Genomic DNA, 26,164 nt, shown 5'->3' with positions numbered 1-26,164 from the left:
GACTTTCGCGAATTTTCCTAAACTAGGCTCCACAGGTCTAATCACAGTTTTCGCCCCCATTTTGCCGGGGTCAGCAATTACAGTATTTGTATGGAAATTAATTGGATGGGAACTTTACCATACTAGGTAGCAGATTGTATTCACCAAATTTGAAGGACGTAGCTGGGCTGGAAGACGCCCACTACAGTTGATTTTTGATATGTCTATAATTTTTTCCCGCGAACCGCGTCTACCCAGCCAAATATACAGACAAATGTACTGAAAATTAGAGAACTGGCTGAGCGTCTTCTCGCCAAGCTACATCCTCGAACTTGGTGAATACAATCTTCTACCTGATATTTTAACGTTGCGATCCACAAATTTTGTAAAATTCAGTTTTTGAAAAAATTATTTGCCATCGGATTCTGATACAAATACTGTAATTTCTGACAACTTTGCCTACCCGTCAAGATGGAGTCGAAAACCCTGACAACATTGATCAAGACTGCAAAGTGGTGCGGTGAGAAGCGTTGCGTGACGCTCTTAGGCCATCCGTAGAAGATACCACATTTTACGCTGTATGAGTTCAGAGAACACCCAGGCATAAACTGTCAGCTTTCATAACTCATCCAAAACAATGTTCTACCATGCAGATTTTAATGAATTCTACTTAAAAAACACAACTTTTACAGTGTACTCATATAAACCAGGTTTATCGTCAAGAACGTGTAATACTTCACTCACTTGAATCAAGTCTAGCATCCGGTATCATGAATAACCTAGTATAATGAATAGTAACCATGCATCATTATTAGGGCAGGGAAGATGAGAGAAGGACTATGGTGGAATGTGGATATGACCAGACGACACCTGACTTAAGGTTTTAGTGTGGATTCAATAAAGTTTTCAATTTTCGGAAACCTTTTTCATGGGATCTCATGCCTAAAGAGCACAAGTGCAATAGCCTTTGTCCTCAGGCGGCGTATATTCAATCATCGTTACCACATTCTATACTACTTTGATACGAGTTGCTCTTCTTGCTGCTCCCGTCTTTGTCCAAATTCCACGTGTTTTCCAAGCCGCATGGAGACCCTGTTAAGCTGAAGAAAGGGCCTCCTCGGCCTGGCAATGAAGAAACAGCCCATCTCACCCGTCCCCCCTCGTTTTGTTGTGAACCTTTCGCACAGTCATTGCACTACGTGGGCTGTCTTTACCTTTACTGTATACTTACTGTATACTGCTCTAGGAATCTCTCTGCTATTGTCATATAGCTTGAGTGTTTCTTAATATATTGCATGCAAGCTGTACATGAATCGTCCTTATCGTGAGAAATAGTACCATGCATGTGTCACCAAATCTGTTCCATGCTGAACTTTGTGAACAGTTTACTGATAGTCACAAAACCTGGCATAAGTTGCATCAACTTCATATTGATTTTTCTTCTATGTTAATCACAGTTCACTCCATAGATTCCATGTTGCCGTGCGTCTGTTCAGTAATCAGTTGATCACTGATGACGTCAAACAGTTGTAAGAACAATAAAAAAAGGCGCACGAGGTGAAAGCCGACTGTGTCACTGATGCTCTTACCACATTTTGACGTCTTCTGGGATCTATTACTGAACAGACGCACGGCAACATGGATTCTAAAGGAACAAAAACAAATGCTCAGTGACAGTATCTATCCGTCTGTCGTCCAGTTGGTCATAGCTAAGAACCAATCAAATGCGAGAATACTTTGACTCATATAAATTGTCTGCCGATACCAAAGAACACAAACAATTTTCGGGTGTTTTCAGTTTGACTGAAAGTTTGCAACTTATTGCTTTGATGACATCAGTGGCACAATTCACACGATTTCAGAAACTACCCTACACTATAAAATTAACATAAACGCATTCGGCTAACAAAACTGTTTCTACAACTGACTCTAGTCTTATCTATCAGTCAGTCAACTTGGACTAACTTGCTACAAAAAGTTCCAATGTATCGTAACTAACAAACGTTAGTCTCCACCAGACTGGATCACAGAATCAACGCCTCAGGCCAACACGGTTCAGCTCACGATGCAGCTGGCACATCACACAGGGACTGCACCATTGCACCACGCAGAAATCATTGCACAGGGAGCCCTGGGAATAAACAAGAAAAACGAGAGTTCGCCGGCGTTCAGTGTAGAGTGAAACCAAGAGATGAAACATAACTTAAGGTGGGGGTTAACCTAAAAACATACCATTTTTTCAAACTTTTCTCGTGGTAAGATTTAATTCCAAACCATGGCAAAGTATTCATATTTAGAGGGCTTAAAGACCAAAGATTATGAAAAAAATATTTTTGTACCCTAGAACTGTATTGTAACCTGACGCCTGCTGATTAAATCTTCCACCTGCTGGGGAATTGCAGGGCTTACTTGAGAAAAGATAACTCTTACAAGAACTGATCAAAATGAAAATTTTTTAACAAATTAACAAAAAAGACAAATAGCTTACTGTTTCAAGCAGACAGATTTTTGAAAAGTTTTAAAAAACACAAGAAATGGTCACCAGTTAAATCTGATACAGAAAATTCAGCACACGTTTCAATGCATAACTTCGACAAAATACACTGGATGGAAAAGTTCTCTGCTTAAACACCAAACTTACTTAGAACAACAAATCCTGAAAATTTCAGCTCAGTTGGACAAATCCTTCTGAAAATATTCGCTTTTCTCAAAGGCAAAAATATTGAGAGAACGAACTTTGAACTTACAGCACAGAATCTCTGAAAATAAAACTTCGATACCTTAAGATTCAAATACAGAATTTTAGGTTAACGCCCCGACTGCCGTGTAGAGCTGGCGTAAGGCCGTTGTTAATTTTACCGATACGGCGGCCATTTTGAATTCCATAGTTTCAAATAGCTATTATGGGGGCAAATACATTTAACAAATTGACGTCAGTTTTTTATGCCTTTGTCCTCTTATTGATGATAAATTGTGTCATAACATTGTCAAAGTGGCTGTGGTTCCGCAGTAAACTTTGACAATGTTATGACGAAATTTATCATCAATGAGAGGACCGACGCATAAAAAATCTGACGTCCATTTACTTTTTACAATAACAAGACCCCAAAATGGTCAAATGCCGGGAATAAATGAGGGGAAAAGACGCCGTAAACTTGCCGCAAACAAAGATAAGTGAATTTTATTCAAAATGACGCGAACATTGTCAATAGCGTTTCTCGCTTTTTGATTGGCTACTTAAACGAGTCCATAAAATCTCACTGACTAAAAAGTTGACAGTTTGACAGCTGAAAGTTGAACTTGGAAACTTGCATAAATGAAAAATTTTTTCCGTCTGTACTCTTATTTGTGATAAAAATGAGCCAATTAGCGCGCGAAAAATTAGACAGTTATTGTAAAAATTTAATTGGTCCCCTGAACATCCCATAATGTCTCTCAAATCAAAAAAATCAAAATGGCCGCCGTACTTGGTAAAAGGGTCTATTTTAGCAGCCTTACGCTGGCTTTACCTTTTAAGAGATGAGTTTTACATTAGATATTCAGACTTTCATCATCAGAGGCAGTTTTTAAGGCTAATCTTAAGACTTATCTTTTTAAGCGTGCATTTGATTTGTAGTTTTTACTTTTTATTTGTAGCCTAGTTGTATTATATAGCGTATTTAATTCTTAGGATTTTAACTTTTAGGATTTGGATTTAGGTTTTTAAAGGATTAGGATTTTAATTTTAGGATTTTAAGCTTAGGATTTTAATTTTAAAGTATTGTAAAGCGCCATGGACAATTAGTGGAAAATGGCGCTATTTAAATGTATATTTATTTATTTATTTATTTATTTATTTATTTATTTATTTATTTATTTATATTCGCTCACGTTTAAACGGTTGCTTAAAGTTTCATATATGCTAACTTGATTTATGCCAGCTGTTCGTCAAGTTGCGTAAATGTTGGCTTCAAAGCCCTTAAACCTATGGCATAAAGTTGGATGACCAACTTAAAGGAGATTTTCACCAACTTTAATGTCCATAAATTTCTATGTTCGTTCTGTGAAAGGGCTTTGGGGACTGCAGTGTTCGCTTCTTGGCCAGCGTTCGCCAACATCTCTCCATTAATAATTCATGCATGAAAACGTCAAAATTGACGTCAAGACTGGATGAGCTGCATTACGTACATGTTATAATTCCATGTCCGTGAACTCGGTGAACGTCTTTTTCTCAAAACCTTTGAGCCTCCGTTTACTAGGTTTATAAGTTCTCCCAAGCTGTGCAGATATCTCAAAATATGATCGTTCAAATTGCCTGTTATTCCTCTTACTCGTTCCAGGAATGGGATTGAACAAACGAACGAAGAAACAACCTAGCACAACAACAATGACTTTATTTAAGAAATTCTGATCAAAGTCGTTGGTAGACGCAATTAGCAATGCTATTCTAGGAGCGCTTGGGGGAGCACTACTTAAGAGTCACTGACTGAAAATATCGAGAATGGCTGGCCAGGTTAGAAAAATCGAAAATCTTGAAACTTTGCCTAAAGAACCCTTTTAGGTAGCCACTTTCGAAAATATTATTCCGATTTTCTTAGAATATGAAGTCTTCGAGAAATTCGCAAAAAACGAAAACAGAGCTTTTTGCCTCGTTAAATATGCAAAAAATATCTGGAAAATTTACAAAGTTCTCGGTATTCGCATTGAAACAATTTACAAAACTAGAACTCGGGGTAAACCTAGCATAAGAGCTTTACTTTTCTTCTATCTAACAATAGAAAGTTTTAAATTTTTCAAGAACGTGTCGGTGTTATCCAGAATCAAATCATTCCCATCCCATTTGAACACGGGGTAGCATTTTTTTCCGTCCGGAGCTCGTAGACTTTCACCTTCGTGATCCATGTACCGGGTCAAGCGATCATGCAAACGATTGACGATGTATTGCATGAGAGATTTACCACTCGTCACTTTGTATCTGTCTTGAAGGATTCTGTCGACCGTTGAAGAATTGCCTTTTCAAGCCCCTATGAAAACGGCAAAAATTGCGTAGTTTTACGGGCTTAAAACGCATCTTGGTATGTCCGATATGGAACTAAAACAAGTACTGTGCAAAAGAGTGTCGTTTCTACTATAATAATATGGAAAAACATTTCTGGGCAATCGAGGTTCACACAGGTAAAATGCAAAAGTTCGCGACAGTCTCTTCTCAAATTTGCATAATGCGGTATGTTCAGAGAACTCTATTGTTGAACACTCTAGTCTGTTTTTGTTCCATTTGTGGGCCATGCTTTGTGGGAAATATACAAAAAGATGGTTGATCCATGTCGTTATTACAACATTGTTTCATTGTTTCACACAAGATACAAAAAAGCTATAGATAAAGCCCAAAATATAAGTTCAAAGTTACATAGATTGAACACGCTACATGTATTACGTGACTGGCGTCACGTAAGATATATTTTCAGTTAGCTCCAATTGGAATTCCTCGATTATTGAGGTTTAGACACTTGCTTATAATAGAAGCATATAGGGGTTTGTCTTTCCCGTCTATACACACTCGATTAGCCTGCAAATATTCGAAAGGAGACTGGACTTTTAAAGTAAATTTTAGCATGTCTCGAATTAATTAAATACACGAAATGAAACGAAGAGGTTTTATTAACGTGATCCAGCCAGACCAAGGAAGCAAGTTTTCTTGAAAAATAGAGTAAGACTGTTTGAAATCGATCCCGCGATCTGACCTTGGTTGGAATTCGGCCTAGTCCAAACGTCGCGTTTCTGCCGTTCCGACCTGATAAATTTGTCCCGGCAGTGGCAATGACAAGAAAACAGCGGTGATTCCAAACGTCGAGTTCAATCAGTCGCGCAAAAGATTGGAAGAAGCCTGCTTTGCTGAAGGCCACTTTAAATGCTACAAATATTAGCAACGGCAGTTAACGCAGCAGGCTATGAATTCAGTTCGGCACGGTACGTAAGAGCACGCCGAAGCCAAGTCGCCCTACACGGCATGCAAACTTTATTCATTCCCCCCCGGGGGAGAGGGGAGACTCATATAAAATAACGGGGGTGCTCGTCGTACATTTTAGGGGTTAATCTTCAAAAGGTCCACCGCGAGAGCTTTTGCGGTACCTTTTACGGGGATTGAGCCGAAAAGTATGACAGGGGATAATGTGTTATGTAAACGGTTGTCAGATTAACCATCGAATTTCCCTCTTTCTTTATTATTTGGAAACTATTAATGCTAAGTAATTGAAGACACCAACAGCGACAAAAAACACTGTTAGAAATATATCGAGTAGTCATTCTATGAAGAGACAGTTCACCTAGCCTTAAAAACGTTTGTGTTTGCTGGCGCGCGTTCTTACTGCCCAGATTTTTTGTTCCAAATACTGGTTGAAGAAGACCAAAAGTTAGTCAAAGTATTTATTTCGACCCGATATTGGGCAAACTAAAACGCCTTTTAAGCCCGTAAAATTACGCAATTTTTGCCGTTTCCATAGGGGCTTGAATTCTTCGACAGTCGACGGAACTCCTCAAAATTTAATTTAATATAAAGCGCGGCTTTCAATATGCTTAGTTGATCCGGTGTTCTAGTCTTGTAAATTGTTTCAATGCGAATACCGAGAACTTCGACTCAAGCGCGGCAGCAGCACGACGTATGAAACCATGCATGCATCTAAAAAGGCTTAAAATCATGAGATAAGTATATATTTTTTCAACAAACTAGATCGTAGCCTTGTGTCACGCAACCTGCATAACCCTGAAATTAAAAATGCTCTGGTTTCCAAACGAAGCACGCTAATTGTAAACAGATATAAATATACCGCCTGTTATACCTGATGAGGATAGAAACACGTCTCGTGAAGACGATCTATTGAATTAGAAGTCTTAGAAAAACACAGACATGTAAACATTCTCGAAATCCCGGTGGCGATAGTATCAAACATCTATCAAACAGCTAATTGTCAAAACGAAGTGCAAGCCTTGGCCTTGCTTGCATGGTCATGAAGCTGAACTTCATAACTAGAGCTTGGAATTTTGGCTTCTTATACTACTCAAGTAGACATTTCCGAGGAATTAAAGCCAAAATACGACCAAGGAAAAATTATAAAATAAATTTGTTCAAATTTCCAGTGCTACACACTAGGTGTTTTACAGAGTGATGAAGCGTTGTAGGCTTGTGGGTCTACTCGGGTGAGAGCATCTTCTGTAATAGTTGCTTCATGGTTAGAAAACTTAAAACGAGTGGCGTTAATGGCTGATAAAATGTGATTTAACTATAACACCGAACTATCAATGTTTAACAAAGGAGGATATGTATGTTACACTGATCATAATTTTACTGAGAATTGCAAAGAAATGCAACTGAGCCAAGTCGTGTTTTGATGATTGAGTGGTGATATTCATAACATCGTAGTTAGCAACAAAATTTAGTCGAAAGTATGAAAAAAAGCAAGTTGTAAGCCATTACAATTATAAGATGGCTTTAATAAAAACATTGGTATTCACGTACGCCAATTCCCTATCCACACCATCCCACCATCCATGCCATTCCTTATTTTTCAGTCGGGATCATTTGCGGTCCCTATCGGGGATCATTTCCGGTCCGGGATCATTTGCGGTCCAATTTGGGGACATTTGCGGTCCGGGATCATTTGCGGTCCTGGGATCATTTGCGGACCCGTACAGATCACGCTAATAAAACCTCTTCGTTTCATTTAGTGCATCTAATTAATTCGTTTTCCATCAAGATCAAAATCGACACACAATGGTTAAAAAATACTTTAAAAGATCAGTCTCCTTTCGAATATTTGCAGGCTAATCGAGTGTGTATAGACGGGAAAGACAAACCCCTATATGCTTCTATTATAAGCAAGTGTCTAAACCTCAATAATCGAGGAATTCCAATGGGAGCTAAGGCCCAGTTCAGACGCCGAACTTTTCATGAGCCGAACTTAATTCGAATTTGGACCGACCCAAATTATCAAAAGTACACCTGTTGATTCAGACGTCGAACTTAATTCGCCGAACTTTATTTAGTTTAAACCAAAACACATCATCGAAATTTCAGCGATTTTCAGGCAAAGTAAAAACTGCTTGTAAAATACGGTATAATAGTTTATACATTAGGTTCGGCTCATGAAAAGTTCGACGTCTGAATCAAAGCCGTTCCAAAGCCGAAATTCCCGGCTGAGCTAGGCGGGAAGAACGGCTGGGCCGTTCCAAATTCAAATAGCCGTTCTTAATTGATTCAGACGCCGAACTTTTCATGTACTTAATTCCATGTATTTGGTTCGGCTCATGAAAAGTTCGGTGTCTGAACTGGGCCTAACTGAAAATATATCTTACGTGACGCCAGTCACGTAATACATGTAGCGTGTTCAATCTATGTAACTTTGAACTTATATTTTGGGCTTTATCTATAGCTTTTTTGTATCTTGTGTGAAACAATGAAACAATGTTGTAATAACGACATGGATCAACCATCTTTTTGTATATTTCCCACAAAGCATGGCCCACAAATGGAACAAAAACAGACTAGAGTGTTCAACAATAGAGTTCTCTGAACATACCGCATTATGCAAATTTGAGAAGAGACTGTCGCGAACTTTTGCATTTTACCTGTGTGAACCTCGATTGCCCAGAAATGTTTTTCCATATTATTATAGTAGAAACGACACTCTTTTGCACAGTACTTGTTTTAGTTCCATATCGGACATACCAAGACGCGTTTTAAGCCCGTAAAACTACGCAATTTTTGCCGTTTTCATAGGGGCTTGAAAAGGCAATTCTTCAACGGTCGACAGAATCCTTCAAAATGCTTGAAAAATTTTAAACTTTCTATTGTTAGATAGAGGAAAAGTAAAGCTCTTACGCTAGGTTTACCCCGAGTTCTAGTTTTGTAAATTGTTTCAATGCGAATACCGAGAACTTTGTCAATTTTCCAGATATTTTTTGCATATTTAATGAGGCAAAAAGCTCTATTTTCGTTTTTTACGAATTTTCAGGATTTTCGATTTTTCTAACCTGGCCAGTCATTCTCGATATTTCCAGTCAGTGACTCGTAACCTTTGCATATAAATAAATAAATAAATAATTATACATTTATATAGCGCCATTTTCCATTAATTGTCCATGGCGCTTTACAATACTTAAAAATTAAAATCCTAAGTTTAAAATCCTAAAATTAAAATCCTAATCCTTTAAAAACCAAAAATCCTAAATCCTAAAAGTTACAATCCTAAGAATTAAATACGCTATATAATACAATTAGACTACAAATAAAAAGTAAAAAAAAAACTACAAATCAAATGCACGCTTAAAAAGATAAGTCTTAAGATTAGCCTTAAATACTGCCTCTGAAGTCGGTAAACCTACCTGAATGTTTTCCTGCACCCTGAGTTTGATCCTCAGTGCAACCAGAGCTCCAGGACAACATGTGGCAAAGCAACAACCCTCACCCATTCTTGAAGAGATGTCACACAGCAAAAACGGCCCACAGAAGGTTCCCATGCAACCTGCAAATTGAACAAGGAATTCGTCTATTATTTTGGTTCATTCTTTACGATTTTATTAAAAGCATGCATGTGGCTTAATCTACTCCAGAACACACACGCCCGTACGTATATGTATATATGCATGCCTTGAGGCTATGAGGATACACTTCTGGTAAATCCTGCTGTTGGTGTTGCATGGAAAGAGTAGTTTTCAAAGATAAAAAGACTCAACACCAATGACAACCCCCCCTCCCCTGTCAGGTGTTAATCTACATCTTTACAGCTTTGAATGAGACACGGCATGCTTGAAAAGCAGCTTAAGTGTCATGATAGGTTTTTATTCTCATATATAATACTATTTTAATTATTAGTTAGTTTAGCTAACTTTGTTATTTTATACTTTTAAATCGTGCTGAAGGAATTTTACCGTGTATAAATAAAGTTATCAATCAATCAATAGCTGGAAAACAGGCACCCAGGAGGGGAGTTGCACTCCCTGATGAAAAGGTCGGTGATGCTCGTCAGAAAATTTGAATTAAACCCCTAAAGGAGGCCAATCTGGGTGTGGCTCGAGCTTAATTTGAACCAAGAAAGATAAAATAAAAGATAAAAGATCACCTTAAACGGAATAGGCTCGATTACCAGCCGCTGTTCAGGAAATTAGACTGCACCACTAGAACGGACTCCAGAGACCGGCGGAAATCGAGCCTAAAAATGGAAATAAGAGCCTTTTTTATTTTAATTTCTCCCTGTGCACCCTAACAGATGCCTTGACAGCTAAAAATAGTGGTGTTTCGTCATGAACACCCTGAGCGAGATCAAAATCTTTGATTTTATACCCCTAAGCGAGATGATGAGAATCCCCGACCTTTTGATATGGGAGTTCCCTACCCCCCCCCCCCGGCCCCAGCAACAGGTATACGCGGCTGAAGTCTCGAGCCACGATGTCCCTGCTGTGATTGGTTAGAGTTCGTTTTAAGAGAGCTTTTAATTAATTGTCAGTTTCAGAAAAGTTAAAGAATGAAATGTTTCAAACGTGTGCGTTCTCCAGTGATGCGGTGAACATTTCCCTTACATGAATAACAGTCTTCAAAGCATCCGCACAGACTAGTGCTCCAGTCACGCATTCCTTGTTGTAGCACAACTGGAGCGGGTTGGGTCACAACAACAGTGGTGTTTGTTTGCTGCTGGACCACTGGTTGAGTCATCACTGGCTGAGGATATCCTGGCTGAGCCATAGGGTACCCTGGCTGCATGCCATAGGGTGGGGGGCCTCCCGCTCCAGATTCCTCTTGGATTGTGGTATATCCCGTAACAGGCTTTTCCGACATGTTTCAAGGATGCTTAGCTAAATTTAAGGGGAAAAAAAAGAGAAAGACTTTACCGAACATGTTAGTCAGCGTACATTAATGGGTCAAAGCAACTGTGACTTGAGGTGTAATACAAACAAACAAACATCACAAAAATATTACCCCTCATTTACTTTCGTCAATTTACAGTTCAATATTTCGTTCATATGAGAAAGCATTCTATTTAATGTCAATGTCTTTTGGATACCACTTTCGCAATGGGGGGCGCTTGTTGGAATAGGGGAGCTTATTAAAAACAAAACTCCAAGGAAGCGCTTATTAGAGAGGGGGCGCGAGGGCGCTGAATTGAATCAAGATAAAGATAAAAATAAGGGAGTTTCGGGAGAACTTGGTTCTTCGTGCAGGCAGAGCCTGGCATTTTTCATTTGCTCCTGGGAGCAGCAAGAAGAAATATGAAGCGACTAAAGGGTTCAATATTCAAATAATCAGCTCATTAATGTAATCTTAAGGGGTACGCTTCACTTGGTTTACAGTAAAGTTCTTCTCCTTGCTTATAAAAATAACCCCAGGATGAATGAATTTTACCGCGGGGTCCGGCGATATCGTACATACAGCAATCTGACAAGAGTGAACCAAGACGCAAACGCGTCCCCTAACCCGACCCTGGACAGTCCATAATTCATGTTCCCTTTCGTGGAAATCTGAAACAAAACAAATTCGTTTCGGGGAAAAATCTTAAGTTAATAAGCTAATTGAACTAGAATTTCAGTCACGGAACCTGACAGAAATTCGACAAAGGATAAAAATTAAATATTTTTTTAATTATTCGACTGTTTCAGAGTAATTCCTAAACACTTGCGGGGTGGCATCATTTCTGTCATTCGACGAGTCATGTAAACGTGTCCCCTACCCCCAACCCGAACAGTCAAACATGTTCTCTTTTTCCGAAATGAAACAAGAACAAATTCGTTTCGGCGAAAAGTATCAGTTGGTTGAACTCAATAATCAGTCACAGGTCTGAAAATTGGTAGACGCAATTAGCAAAGCTATTCGAGGAGCGCTTGGGGGAGCACTACTTAACCTTTGCATAGGGGATAAAAAAATTGTGTATTTTTAATCACTTGACTCGGTTAGAGTTGGCAATGACGAGGACTTATTTGCCCTAAATTTTTTATGTGTATACAAGTTATATTTTTATTACAGAGAACTGGAAACGGCGAGGACTTCTTTGCCCTAAATTTTTTATATGTATTTAGATTATATTTTTATTACAGAGAACTGGACAGGGCAAAGACTTCTCCGCCCTAAATTTTTTATATCTAGAAAAATAAATTATCGATAAAAACAAAATGGCAGAAAAGAGATTTCTTCCCCGAATTTTTTTTTACTAGTAATATAATAAAATATATATTTTGGGAAAGAAATTACAGAATAAAGTTTCACGCACAAATTTTTTTTATGTTGTACAGTATAAACGTTTTTGCAAATTTTGTAAATATATTATTCCCCGCATTCTGTCACGAAGAGCGAAAACAATGTCGTGTTTCTCGTCCCCAGTTTCCACGGTCTACGCATGGAACGCCTGGGACCATGACCCCCTAGCCTGCGTAGCAAGCGTTTCCGTGGGGTTTGGGAGCAAAGAAAGACCGAGGAACGTGATTTTCGGTGTTTTGCCTGCGCGGAAAATGGTGTGAGAGCGAAGAAAAGAAAGATGGGGGTTGGGAAGGGGAAGTAAGCAATCTTGCGAGCACAAGGATTACAAACGCGACTGAAATACTTCTCACATTTTAACTTTCTGGCAGATACGTGCTAAATTATAAACCTTCACCCTTTCAATCCTTCCTTTTAGACGGATTGAGTAGAAATATAGCTTGATTATAAATTACCAAATTTAACTTTGAAAATTGCAAGTACAAAGCCTGCGTTGGTCGCCCGGAGTCATCGAGATTTCTCCCTTCCCGCTGTTACGCTTGTTGTTTCAGACATATTTTGACAAGTTTGTTTTGGTTCAAAGTTCACTTCCGCTACGGAAGGCCGAAGATTTTATTGATAAATTTATGACAGCCGATGACAGCATGACATCTCAGTGTGCGCGTGGGCGGTTTTCAAAATCCAGGGGTTTGTCTGCAAGCGTTTCCTTCCTTCTCCTCCCCCTCCCCCTTCTTTTACTCGCTCCATTTTTCGCGCTGTAATTCTTTGCTCCCGAAACCCACAGAAACGCTTGCTACGCAGGCTAATGACCCCCTTTTGGCGACCAAAACGCTTGCATTTTATGACTCGGGCTTTCCTACGGAAGCCCGAGTAATAAATTACACGACAAAACAAGCGCCACATTCCAACACGTAATACGATAGAATACAATACAAAATATACTTGCTAATTAACCGGACGCATTAATAACACCATTATTTTAAGGCGGTGCGATCTTATAGTCTCCGTATGGAAAAAAGTGGTCGACACAGTGGAGTCTTCAACTGCAAGGACCTAAAATGATAACTGATCTGCGAAACAGTAGAGGTTTCTTTGTTCGCTCGACCAAAGAGTGGCACCAAATTTCGATCCAAGCCCGGAAAATATGCAAGTTACGATCACGCGAAATACATAAATATTGCATGAAAATATGTAGAAACGGTAAAAAATCCAGTTAATTACCCTACTAAATGTGTGTTGCAGTTACCTTTTGGTATTAGTTTATAAGAGTTTCATATTTCACGCACTAATCCAAAGAAGCGTCAAAGAAAAGGAACCCCCAACCGAAAGAAACGGTGACTGAATTTAATCGAGGCTTTAAACATTACAAGTCGGCGTCTAAGGCCTAGTTCAGACGTCGTGCTTCTGCCGTGCCGAGCTAAATTCAGGAATTAAGTTCGACAAACGTACGGCAGAAGCACGGCGTCTGAATCAAAACTTTTTAATTAAGTTAAGCAAGCAATTAACTTTGACAAGCTCTGCCGTGCTAGACGACTCTGGCACGGCAACGATTCAAACAAACGTCGTGCTTCTGCCGCGCTAAACAAAATTCATAAATTATATTAACGTATTTTGGCGAGATTGCGTTCCCACGAGGAATTAGTAGGACAATTGTTACGAGGCATCAGTATATCCTGAATTTGGTTCGACTCTGGCGCGACGTCTGAATCAGAGTTGTTTTCCTGCTGTGCTACGGTCGAACCTAATTGCAATTTAGTTCGGCACGGCAGAAGCACGACGTCTGAACTGGGCCTAAACGTTGGCGAACAGCAGTGAAGAAAGAAAATTTAAAATCTAAAATAAAGAATGATGTTTCATTGAATTATCCCCGGGAATTATCCTGTGGATTGCTAAACATGTTTAAATTGAGGCTTTCAATCGACGAAAGAACAGAAATTTGCAAGGAGAGGAAGTGCCGTCTTTCTTTACCAAGGCCGCCAAAAGGCCAGAAGTGTACCACCGCATGCAAAGGAGTGCAATATGATTAATATAATATTTCAATTGTTGCTTACCGTCTAATCGGCGAAGACTCAGAAATCGGTTTTAGATCTATCAAGTACAGGGAATGGAATCAGATCTTGAGGTCGCGAGATCTGTCGATTGGGTCACGCAACAGTGGGTTCCACAGTGATGGCCTGGGTCTGGCAGTCGAGAAAGGTATGCAGTTGAAGAGAAAAGAACCCAGAACGCGAAAAAGACACGCTCGAAACTCGAGAACACTGTTAGCAACAAAGACTGAGGAAGAGAATAGGAAAAGAACTTTCAGCTGTACAGCTGTGATATTCGAGAATGATGATTACACTCCCCGAGTGCAGAGACGGGAAAGGATAGCAGAACAAGTGAAACCCAGACTGATATACCAGAGGGTGTTTCCGCTTCGTTCAAATAGGGAGGTCCTCTTGGATGAGCGCTGACCACCAAGAGACGCGCAAGCGCCACGAATTCACTCGTAATTAAATAATCCAAGTGAAGGAGTGTATATTCATGACAGTTTCACTGAACTAATCTAAAAATAACAACGTCGGAAGCATGCTATTAAAGGCCAATAATCAAACCTCGTTTCCTGCATCCTTAGTTTGACTCTCAATCCCCCAAGAGCTGCAGGACAAGATGTGGCCACGAACAAGCTTTACTCATCCTCGCGGAGGATAAACTACTCAATAAACAAGGATAACTGGCCGCTGTGAGGCTCTACTTCGTACTGAGTGGCTTGGCATGGCTATGCGGCTACGGCCAGGTGTACAGCTTTGAAGTCGCCATGTACCAGGAGCCATAATCGGGGACGGAGACTGTAAGTCTTGGGATCCGCGCGCAACTAAGATACGGGACAATTTTTCTATTTTTAGAACAAATTGCGCCATTCTGACGTCATATATCCGCGCGGATCCACGCAAATGTCGGGGGCTCTCGCGTGGATGTTGTCACGTTGCGTGCTCAAATGGTGAGAGTGGCGAGATTCTCTTGCAGATTTTTCACAGCAATGGCAGGGAATAAGGCAGGGAATAAGAACCAGGGTTCTTATATGTAGTTTCATGCTCTGAGCTAATGGAAAAGGTGAGTTTTTCAGGGTCGAAAACATGACGCGCTGTGAATGAATGCTCGCGCTAGTTGTACGCGTAAGCTAAGCTTTTGCGCTTTTTCAAAAAGAAAAGTTGTGTAAGAAAACTCTTTACTCTGGTATCGAGTTAATTTGTGAGTTTCCCAAACAATGCTTAATCATAACCAAACCCTGTTTTGATAGTTTCTTATTGTCTCTGTTTGTTTGGCGAGTTTGTAAAAGTGTTTGAAAGGAAAGTCTGACGCGTACAAGTAGCTCATTTGCATAGTGCAGCGCGTGCACTTTCAAGTCCGAGTCGGTGTTTTCAATTGTCAACAATCTTGAGAAAGATTTCTTTCGTTGTCTTTGTGCCGAGATGCTGTAACAATTTTCACCAACGCCAAAAGGCTACTAACATCATGAGTGTTTCTTTAACATAGTGAAATCTTACACTGCGAAAATAAAATAGACAAGGAGTTTTGATAACTCTACCAACAAAATCGAAATCTTTATTCGAGTACCGTGACTATGCGAGTTGATTAAAGAAAGCTGATTATTTTTGCTGTATTCACATATTTTCAGCTAAGCTTTTAATATGTTCTCAAACATTTATCAACCTTAAACATATTTAAAAACTAGAGATACATGAGTTCGATGTACGTTTTCACACGAAAGTGGGAAGTCTAATTTGTCATGTTTTACTGACTGTACAAAACATGCATCGGCGGGCGCTCTTATTCATCGACAACAGTCAGTTTATTGGATTTTTACACAAACAAAACTGAGCAGCATCTACAGACATAAACTTTATTGTCACTTATTAGGCCTTGATAAAACATCAAGCGTTGCTTACAATTCAGACGAAACTCAAACCTGCAATTATTTTTTTTTTTACTGTTCGGTCGAGAGAGACTCTAATGAAATCCTCGCAAGCGTGTGGCAAGAGGAGGGAAACTTTGAAGACCTGAAACGTTGCTATATCCAAATATATCCGACTAGCTTTTTGCTGTGTTTTGGAAAAGCTGTTAATCTTCAAAATATGTGAAACTTAGAGTGGAGTAATGTGGAGCTCTTGTAAAAGAAGCAGCGGAACACAACTTGGTCAGTGATATCATAATTGATAAAGTGGCACATAACGTAAGTCGACGCTGTCTTACTTCACTCAAACTGGAGCAGCTTACGACGAAAATACTGAAGCAAAATTCCAACAGACATGAATATATTAAGTTGTGGGCCAAAAGCATCAAACATTTCGGGAATTTCGGACGCCATTTCCCCGCACCACATCCGCAAAAATCCTCGCAGCATGTACGTGCGTGTGCCGCACGGGATGGCGCAATTTGTCCTAAAAATAGAAAAATTGTCCCATATCATAGGGACAGCCCCAATACTAGAAATGGCGCGCGCTTACGGTCTCCGTCCCCGATTATGGCTCCTGCATGTACTGAATATATGCATGGCCGAAGTGTGCTGACACCATGCCTTCGTATCGGGCCAAATAACATATATAGGGTTTACTGACCAAGCGCATGGTCAAGATGGCTGGAAATTGGACAACTCTTCTTTTTCTTTGCAGGTGTATAGACCGAGACGTAGTTAAGGTCCATAAACACGCAGGAAAAAAAGAAAAAAGAACGAAGCCAATGCAATATACAGCCATCTGAAGCGAAAAAGCTGGATGAATAAATGATCTATGAACCTGACTGATTGATTCAACATGTCAATCGAATCTCCAAGCGTTCAGGTCTTATATATAATTAGTTCGCAAATGGAAATATTAGATTACGGATTTTCGATGAAAATTTCTAGAGCTAGAGCTTTTTGCGACTGCAAAATTGCAATTCTACAGAGGACTTTTGCGAATTTTCCTAAACTAGGCTCCACAGGTCTAATCACGGTTTTCGCCCCCATTTTGCCGGGTAGGCAAGGGGGTCAGAAATTACAGTATTTGTATGGAAATTAATTAGATGGGAACTTTACCATACAAAGTAGCAGATTGTATTCACCAAATTTGAAGGAAGTAGCTGGGCTGGAAGACGCCCACTACAGTTGAGTTTTGATATGTCTATAATTTTTTCCCGCGAACCGCGACTACCCAGCCAAATACACAGACAATTGTACTGAAAATTAGAGAACTGGCTGAGCGTCCTCTTGCCAAGCTACATCTTTGAACTTGCTGAATACAATCTTCTACCTGGTATTTTAACGTTCCGATCCACAAATTTTGTAAAATTCAATTTTTGAAAAAGTTATTTGCCATCGGATTCCCATACAAATACTGTAATTTCTGACCACTTTGCCTACCCGTCAAGATGGAGTCGAAAACCGTGATAACACTGATGACGACTGCAAAGTTGTGTGGTGAGGAGCGATGCGTGACGCTCTTAGGCCATCCGTAGAAGATACCACATTTTACGCTGTATGAGTTCAGAGAACACCCAGGCATAAACTGTCAGCTTTCATAACTCATCCAAAACAATGTTCTTTCATGCAGATTTTAATGACTTCTACTTAAAAAAACACAACTTTTACAGTGTACTCATATAAACCAGGTTTATCGTCAAGAACGTGTAATACTTAACTCACTTGAATAAAGTCTAGCACCCGGTATCATGAATAACCTAGTATAATGAATAGTAACCATGCGTCATTATTAGGGCAGGGAAGATGAGGGAAGGACTATGGTGGAATGTGGATATGACCAGACGATACCTGACTCAAGTTTTTAGTGTGGATTCAAAGTAGTTTTCAATTTTCGGAAACCTTTTTCATGGGATCTCATGCCTAAAGAGCACAAGTGCAATAACCTTTGTCCTCAAGCCGCGTATCTTCAAACATAGTTACCACACTCTATACTACTTTGAGCCGAGTTCCTTTTCTCGCTGCTCCCGTCTTTGTCCAAATTCCGCGTGTTTTCCAAGCCGCATGGAGACCCTGTTAAGCTGAAGAAAGGGCCTCCTCGGCCTGGCAATGAAGAAACAGCCCATCTCACCCGTCCCCCCTCGTTTTGTTGTGAACCTTTCGCACAGTCATTGCACTACGTGGGCTGTCTTTACCTTTACTGTATACTTACTGTATACTGCTCTAGGAATCTCTCTGCTATTGTCATATAGCTTGAGTGTTTCTTAATATATTGCATGCAAGCTGTAATCGTCCTATGAATTGTCCTTATCGTGACAAACAGTACCATGCATGTGTCACCAAATCTGTACCATGCTGAACTTTGTGAACAGTTTACTGATAGTCACAAAACCTGGCATAAGTTGCATCAACTTCATATTGATTTTTCTTCTGTGTACATCACAGTTCTCTCCATAGATTCCATGTTGCCGTGCGTCTGTTCAGTAATCAGTTGATCACTGATGACGTCAAACTGTTGTAAGAACAACAAAAAAGGCGCACGAGGTGAAAGCCGAGTGTGTCACTGATGTTCTTACCACATTTTGACGTCTTCTGGGATCTTTTACTGAACAGACGCACGGCAACATGGATTCTAAAGGAACAAAAACAAATGCTCAGTGACAGTATCTATCCATCTGTCGTCCAGTTGGTCATAACTAAGAACCAATCAAAATGTGAGAATACTTTGACTCATTATATAAATTGTGTCTGCCGATACCAAAAAAGAAAAAAAACAAACAATTTTCGGACGTTTTCATTTTGACTGAAAGTTTGCAACTTATTGTTTTGATGACATCAGTGGCACAATTCACACGATTTCAGAAACTACCCTACACTACAAAATTAACGTAAACGCATTCGACTAACAAAACTGTTTCTACAACTGACTCTAGTCTTATCTATCAGTCAGTCAACTTGGACTAACTTGCTACAAAAAGTTCCAATGTATCGTAACTAACAAACGTTAGTCTCCACCAGACTGGATCACAGAATCAACGCCTCAGGCCAACACGGTTCAGCTCACGATGCAGCTGGCACATCACACAGGCACCGCACCATTGCACCACGCAGAAATCATTGCACAGGGAGCCCTGGAAATAAACAAGAGAAACACGAGTTCGCCGGCGTTCAGTGAATGGTGACCAGTTAAATCTGATACAGAAAATCCAGGATACGCTTCAATGTATAACTTTGACAAAATGCACTGGATGGAAAAGTTCTCTCTTTAAAACACCAAATTTACTCAGAACAACAAATCCTGAAAATTTCAGGTCAATTGGGCAAATCCTCCTCAAAATATCCTTTCTCAAAGGCAAAAATAACTCTTTTTGAGAAAAAAAGCTTTGAACTTACAGTAACAGAAATTCTCAAAACAACCTTCAATACCTTAAAATTCAAATTCCGATAAAAACAAAACTTCGAATTTTTTTTCAGAATTTTAGGTTAACCTCGCCTTAACTGCTGTGTAGGGCTGGCGTAATGCCGTCGTTAATTTCTAATAAACCGTTTTAGCTCATTCATGGCGCGCATGCGATAAAATGAATGAGTTATTGTAATGGTGCAGATGTGGACGGAAGTTATGCGTGGACGGAAGTTGACCCTAACCGAACGTTCCCGCTTAGTAAATGTTAGAATTAACGCGATGAAGTTAAGATACACATGTAAAGAAAAGCAATGTTTGTATAGTCCAAAAAAATAGCAGCAAATCACAATTCCTATAATTTGTAACGTTTATGAAAGAACCGAAATGTCCACACCTAAGGGGGCGTCATTTTAAGACATGCTTCCGGTTCAGGTTCTCATATCATAAGCCCATGCAGAACGTAGAGGCAGGCACATTGCATTACGCACATTCTTCATTTTTTTTAAAAAAAATCCCTCTCGTCTGCTCATATGAAAAGGCAAAACACCTAACATTCTCAATGTGGCTCTGAAACGGAATATCATGAAGTAGAGAGTGCGTACACGTCGCTGACCTGGCGAAAAAATTTCTTTTCTTCGCAATTCCACGGCCGTGACGATTCCAATGGTTAGAACGCAATGTGAATTAGGCCGCTTCTAAGTCTTTAGGAAGAGATTCTAGGTCGCTAGGTCGCTTCTAAGTCTTATGGAAGCAAAATGGCAAAGTAAAGTATTGGTTTGAAGTTGGGCAGAGTTTTTCCAATGATCGGTTAAGCGGCTGAAATCAAAAGAGTGCGTGTTTCCGTGTTTGTGTTTGATTGTGTCACGCTAATTGACTTCAGGTGAACAATGTAAACACAATAGCGTGACAACCAATTTTTTACACACATTTCCGGACTCAATTTCCACCGGAAAAACAACTCAACGGTAAATGATAACAATTGGATTAAGTAAACAAAAAATAATTCTATAGTTATGAATGAAATCCGTTTATAAAAGAAACAATCAAAAAGAGCAATCAGTTCACGTTGTTTAAATAATTAAATAGAAATGGTTAATCGTAATATTATTAGTTAAATATTAACTTCGTTTAATAAAGTCCAGTCCAAAGTCCAGTCCAGGGTTCAGTCCAGGGTCCAGTCCTTTTCCAGTGGGCCTCGTAGAAAAGCTACTTTTATAAGAGTACATAGATTGTATCAGAATGACAAATTTTCCTTACTCATCTAAAAAAATTAAAGAATGACAAGTTTTTGATAAGCGAGTCACGTTTCAGTGTGTTTATCTTTTCATGCTGGTAAATTTAATTTGGCGGACTGCTCACCAATTAACCGAAGTTTGGGTAGAAAATGCCTACGACATTATATCAACTTTGCATGTCATGAATTGGTAAAAGTTCAATTGAGGCCTTACACTACGATAAAATGATATTAAAATCTTCTAAAAAATTCCAAGTTTTCGCCGAACTACGGCATCATCAGGGATAAGAACAAATATTCCGCGTAAGGCTTATATACAGATGTAAAGTTAAAACGTGTGAAAAGCGAAAGAATGTGGGGGGTAAAATGCATGAGATTAATAAGATACAAATATGAATAAAAACGAATGATATGATCTAATGAGCGAGTGTCAAAGTACAAAGAGTCTCTAGATATATTAAAATAATTACTAGAATAAAAGGTCCGCGAATTCGCCGCGTTCCTCTCGGGAGTTGAGGGCAGGTTTGTAGTTTCGTATGTAAAACGCTTCGAACAGTCGTAGATTTGCGGGGTCGTTTTCTAGTACAATGGTCTTGATTTTGATGCCTTTGTGGACTTTATTTTGACACTTTAAAATGTGTTTCTCCACGGAACAGTTGTATTCAACGTTCGTCTCTGTATAGAGATTCAGTGGTACAGTGTACCAGATGTACTTTATATATCTTTTTTTAGATCAAACAATGCGATTTTTACCAAATGCAAGTTCAAGTAAATCATAACAGATTTAATCTTGAGAAAACTTATAAATTGGAGACTCATTGGTGGTCTCACGCTGTGATAAGGATAGGAAGGTCATGTGAAATATTATCAGCGCACTTTAGAAAAAGTAAAATACAAAATGGCAGTAAATTTTTCTTTAAAATGCCTGTAATAATAACTATAAAGAGTTGGCCTGGCATATTGAACCTTGCATATTATTATAGAATTTATTTGAGCAAGCCATTTAGTTTATGTATCTAAAAAAAAATTCAAGATTGGCAGCTTTTTGATAAAAGGGTCGCGTTTCCTTATTTGCATATTTGGATCGGCTGCTAATGTAATGCTGCGGTCTGCTGGCAAATTTACACAATTTTTTTAACTAACTGATGCCTACAAAAATATAGTAGCGTTTACTAGCATATTCAACGTTCATCTCTGTGGGATGTTCGGTCATAGAATGTGCCAGTTTCACTTTTCACATAAATGCATATCTTTCAAAATCGAACAATGCTCTACTAAACGTCGTAGGAGAAGTTTTATACACCAGAGTCCCTGTCAGACGTGAGAAAATGCACGACTGAATTTTTCGGGAATTTTGGCTACAACCTCCCTTTTGTGTGCATCAATTACAATTCGTGCACACGGAAAATTACATTATAATTACACCCAGACACAGACTAAAGGTAAATAAATATGTCACGATATTGTTTTGTGCTGACACAAGCAAATATTTAGCTCAGCTGTAATCTTAGTTACATTATTTGCCTCTTCACCATGTAAAATTTATTTGCATCCAGATATTAAGGCAAAACACACAAAACCGTTTGAAAAGAAAAATTTTCACAACATAAAGAACACAGTAAAAATGTACTATCAGAAATTAAGCCCTTCTGTTTCTAACAGTATTTTCTTTTTTTTTTCCTCCAACTGTACAATGCAGATTGTACATTACATAAATGAGCTGGCTCTAATTAAGAGCTTTTGATTACCTCATGATACGGCGGCCATTTTGAATGTCATTGTTCCAAATAGCTATTATGAGTTGCTTGGGGGCAAATACCTATTAGCAGCTTAAGCAAGCAACGCATATTGCATATTTAGCTCAGGCTAAATATGCAATGAAAGTGTTTAATTCCAAATGGAAACACGAAAAAATAGGCGTCATCGTTCGCGTTCCTCAGACTACACAAAACTTGGTCATTTCGCGTTTTTGTTTTGCAAAGGACGGCAAAGAAATGTACAAAGATTTATAACGCACGTACGCAGCCATTGTTTTGCTCATTATACAATAATTAAATGAATGCGCGCGCTCTGATTGGTAAAACAGCTATGGTTTATTGTGCCAGTAAACTCATGGAAATTTCGCGTGTCTTCTGAATTATTATATAAAAGCAATAGACCACAAGTTTCTATGGTTTAGAGGCATGATAAACCACTTGGGATGTTGGAAGAACACTCGAAGAATTTGTAAATCACTCGCCTGCGGCTCGTAATTTACGAATTCTTGGAGTGTTCTTCCAACATCCCAAGTGGTTTATCAGCCTATAAACCATAAAAACTTAAGTAACCTTTTGTTTGGCGACGTTCTCGTTGCTGTCGTCGTCTTGGTTTGCTTAAGCTCCCTAAATTTGCCCCCTGAACATCCCATAATGCCTCTTAATTATGCCAGCTGTTCGTCAGCTTTACGTAGGTAGCGCAAATGCCCGGGCTTCAAAGTCCTTAAACTTACTGCATGAAGTTGGATGAAAAACTTTAAGGAGATTTTCACCAACTTTAATGTCCAGAAATTTCTATGTTCTATGCTGTGAAGGGGCTTTGGGGACTGGCCAGCGTTTGCCCACATCTTTGCCATTAATTCAAGTATGAAGACGTCAAAATTGACGTCAAGACTAGCTAAGACTAGATGAGCTGCATTGTATGTTATCATTCCATGCCCGCAAACTCGATGAACACCTTTTTCTCAAAACCTTTGCGCCTCCGTTTACTAGGCTTATATTAGTTCTCCCTAGCTATGCAGATATTTCAAAAATATGGTCGTTCAAATTGGCCGTTCCAGGAATGGAATTGAAGAAACGAAACAAGGACCAACCCGGCACAACAACAATGACTTTATTTTAGAAATTCTTATCATAGTCGTTGGTAGACACAATTAGCAAAACTATTTTAGCAGCTCTCGGGAGAGCGCTAGTTAATCTTTGCATCAAAAGTCGGTCAACCTACCTGAATGTTTTCCTGCACCCTGAGTTTGATCCTCAGTGCAACCAGAGCTCCAGGACAACATGTGGCAAAGCAGCAACCCTCGCCCATTCTTGAAGAGATGTCACACAGCAAAAACGGCCCACAGAAGGTTCCCATGCAACCTGCAAATTGAACAAGGAAGTAGTGTATCACGAACCACGAATGACGATGGCCCTGCTGTGATTATATAGTTCGAGTTCGTTTCAAGAAAGCTTTTAACTAATTGTTGATTTAAGTAAAGATAAAGAATGAAGTGTTTTCGAACGTGTGGGTCCTCCAGTAATGCGATGAACACTTCACTTACACGAGTAAAAGTCTTCAAAGCATCCGCACAGACCAGAGCTCCAGTCACGCATTCCTTGTTGTAGCACAACTTGCGACGGTTGTGTCACGACAACAGTGGTGTTAGTTTGCTGCTGGACCATTGGCTGGGCCATCACTGGCTGAGGATATCCTGGCTGAGCCATGGGGTACCCTGGCTGCATGCCATAGGGTGGGGGGCCTCCCGCTTCAGCTTCCTCTTGCATTGCGGTATATTCAGTAGCAGGCTTTTCCGACATGTTTCAAGGATACTTAACTAAATTTAAGCAAAAAAGAAAAGAAGAGAAACATTTTACGGAACGTGTTAGTCAGCGTACCATGGGTCAAAGCAACTGTGGTTTGACATGTACAAACAAACAAACATCACAAAAATATTGCCCCTTTGCTTTCATCAATTTACAGTTCTATATTTCGCTCATATGAGAAAGCATTCTATTTAATGTCAATGTCTTTTGGATGCCGCTTTCGCGGTGAGGGCGTTGTTGGAATAGGGGAGCTTTTATTAAAAACAAAACTCCAGGGAAGTGCTTATTAGAAAAGGGGCGCGAGGTCGCTGAATCGACTCAAGATAAAGACAAAGGGAGTTCCGGGAGAACTTCGTTCTTCCCGCAGGCAGAGCCTGTCAATTTTCATTTGCTCCTGGGAGCGGCAAGAAGAAATCTGACTGACGTTGCCGGAAAAACGACTTGAATTCACTCGAAATAAAAGAATAATGTTCAAGAATATTTTCATCCGTCATGCTTGAAGTCAGGCAAGTATGCCGCAAATTTTAATTTATGTATTGAACTGTTACCTAAAAACTCGTCTCCTTGCCTAAAAAAAATAACCCGAGGATGAATGAATTTTGCCGCGGGGTCCGGCGATATCATACATACAGCAACCTGACAAGAGTGAACCAAGACGCAAACGCGTCCCCTAACCCCACCCTGGACAGTCCATAATTCCTGTTCCCTTTCGTGGAAATCTGAAGCAAAACAAATTCGTTTCGGGGAAAAATCTTAAGGTAATGATCTATATCGGTCACGGAACCTGACAGAAATTCGACAAAGGATAAAAATTAAATATATATTTTTAATTATTTGACTGTTTTAGAGTAATTCCTGACGATTTGCGGGGTAGCATCATTTCTGTCATTCGACGAGTCATGTAAACGTGTCCCCTACCCCCGACCCGAACAGTCAAACATGTTCTCTTTTTCCGAAATGAAGCAAGATCAAATTCGTTTCGGCGAAAAATATAAGTTGGTTCAACTCAATATTCAATCACAGGTCTGAAAATCGACAAGGGTATATTTTTAAACACTTGACTTCGGTTAGAGTCAGTTCTGACGATGCAGTATATAATTTCTTTCATTCGACCCTCATTTGCATTTCAGATGTCCTTCATATGTACACAAATAAAGCTAAAGACATGCATGAATGGCGGCGAAGCGCAGGTGTCAATAATTAATGGTCTCTGTATGGAAAAAAGCGGTCGACACAGTGGAGTTTTCAACTGCAAGGACCCAAAATGATAACTGATATGCGAAACAGGAGAAGTTTCTTTGTTCGCTCGACCAAAGAGTGGCACCAAATTTCGATCCAAGCTCGCAAAATATGCAAGTTATGACCACGCGAAATACATAAATACTCCATGAATATTGAAGCACGGTAAAAGATCCAGTTAATAATCCTACTAAATGTATGTTGCAGTTACCTTTTGGTATTAGTTTATAAGAGTTTCGCATTTCACTCACTACTGTAGTAACAAGTCAAATAATCCAAAGAAACGTCAAAGAAAACGCACACCAAACCGAAAGAAACGGTGACTAAACTTAGGCTTAACATATTACAAGTCGAGGCTGCCAAACTCACCTGAGGTGCACGACCACATGCAAAGGAGTGTAATATAATTAATATAATACAATATATAAATTGTTGCTTACCCTCTGATCGGTGGCGAAGACACAGAAATCGCTTTTAGATCTGTCAAGTACAAGGAATGGAAATCAGATCTTCAAGTCATGAGATCTGTCGATTGGGTCACGCAAACGCGTTTGGGTTTGTCCACCGTGAGGGCCTGGGTTTGGCACTCGAG

The 26,164-nt window shown here is 39.5% G+C and overlaps 2 protein-coding genes across 2 annotated transcripts; both read right to left on the bottom strand.

Annotated features, from left to right (window-relative positions):
• Window positions 1-619: 619 nt before the first annotated feature.
• On the bottom strand, window positions 620-14,364 carry LOC110054920 (placenta-specific gene 8 protein-like). Its single transcript, XM_089290393.1, has 4 exons — window positions 14,248-14,364; window positions 10,531-10,803; window positions 9,337-9,476; window positions 620-2,110 (listed from the first exon to the last, which is right to left on the bottom strand). The coding sequence occupies exons 2-4, from the start codon at window positions 10,784-10,786 to the stop codon at window positions 2,012-2,014; spliced, it is 495 nt and encodes a 164-aa protein (XP_089146519.1). The 5' UTR covers window positions 10,787-10,803; window positions 14,248-14,364; the 3' UTR covers window positions 620-2,011.
• Window positions 14,365-17,753: 3,389 nt separating this feature from the next.
• On the bottom strand, window positions 17,754-26,143 carry LOC110054936 (placenta-specific gene 8 protein-like). Its single transcript, XM_020761312.2, has 4 exons — window positions 26,013-26,143; window positions 24,072-24,344; window positions 23,750-23,889; window positions 17,754-19,264 (listed from the first exon to the last, which is right to left on the bottom strand). Exons 2-4 carry the CDS (start codon window positions 24,325-24,327, stop codon window positions 19,166-19,168), a joined length of 495 nt encoding a protein of 164 aa, XP_020616971.2. The 5' UTR covers window positions 24,328-24,344; window positions 26,013-26,143; the 3' UTR covers window positions 17,754-19,165.
• Window positions 26,144-26,164: the final 21 nt, after the last annotated feature.

The sequence above is a fragment of the Orbicella faveolata genome, unplaced genomic scaffold, assembly GCF_042242905.1.
Source record: "Orbicella faveolata isolate gen_17 unplaced genomic scaffold, um_ofav_v1 contig_2, whole genome shotgun sequence".
Lineage (NCBI taxonomy): Eukaryota > Metazoa > Cnidaria > Anthozoa > Scleractinia > Merulinidae > Orbicella > Orbicella faveolata.
The sequence above is the reverse complement of the archived record's forward strand: the minus strand, read 5'-3'. Positions and strand labels throughout refer to the sequence as shown.

Bases quoted from the DNA above. Each gene is read 5' to 3' on its own strand.
- LOC110054920 (XM_089290393.1), bottom strand. From the start codon at position 10,786: ATGTCGGAAAAGCCTGTTACGGGATATACCACAATCCAAGAGGAATCT. The intron at 9,477-10,530 runs GTAAGGGAAATG...TTCAATTTGCAG, and splicing joins CTTTGAAGACTGTTATTCAT to GTTGCATGGGAACCTTCTGT. The intron at 2,111-9,336 runs GTAGGTTTACCG...GTTTATTCCCAG, and splicing joins GGGTGCAGGAAAACATTCAG to GGCTCCCTGTGCAATGATTT.
- LOC110054936 (XM_020761312.2), bottom strand. From the start codon at position 24,327: ATGTCGGAAAAGCCTGCTACTGAATATACCGCAATGCAAGAGGAAGCT. The intron at 23,890-24,071 runs GTAAGTGAAGTG...TTCAATTTGCAG, and splicing joins CTTTGAAGACTTTTACTCGT to GTTGCATGGGAACCTTCTGT. The intron at 19,265-23,749 runs GTAGGTTGACCG...GTTTATTTCCAG, and splicing joins GGGTGCAGGAAAACATTCAG to GGCTCCCTGTGCAATGATTT.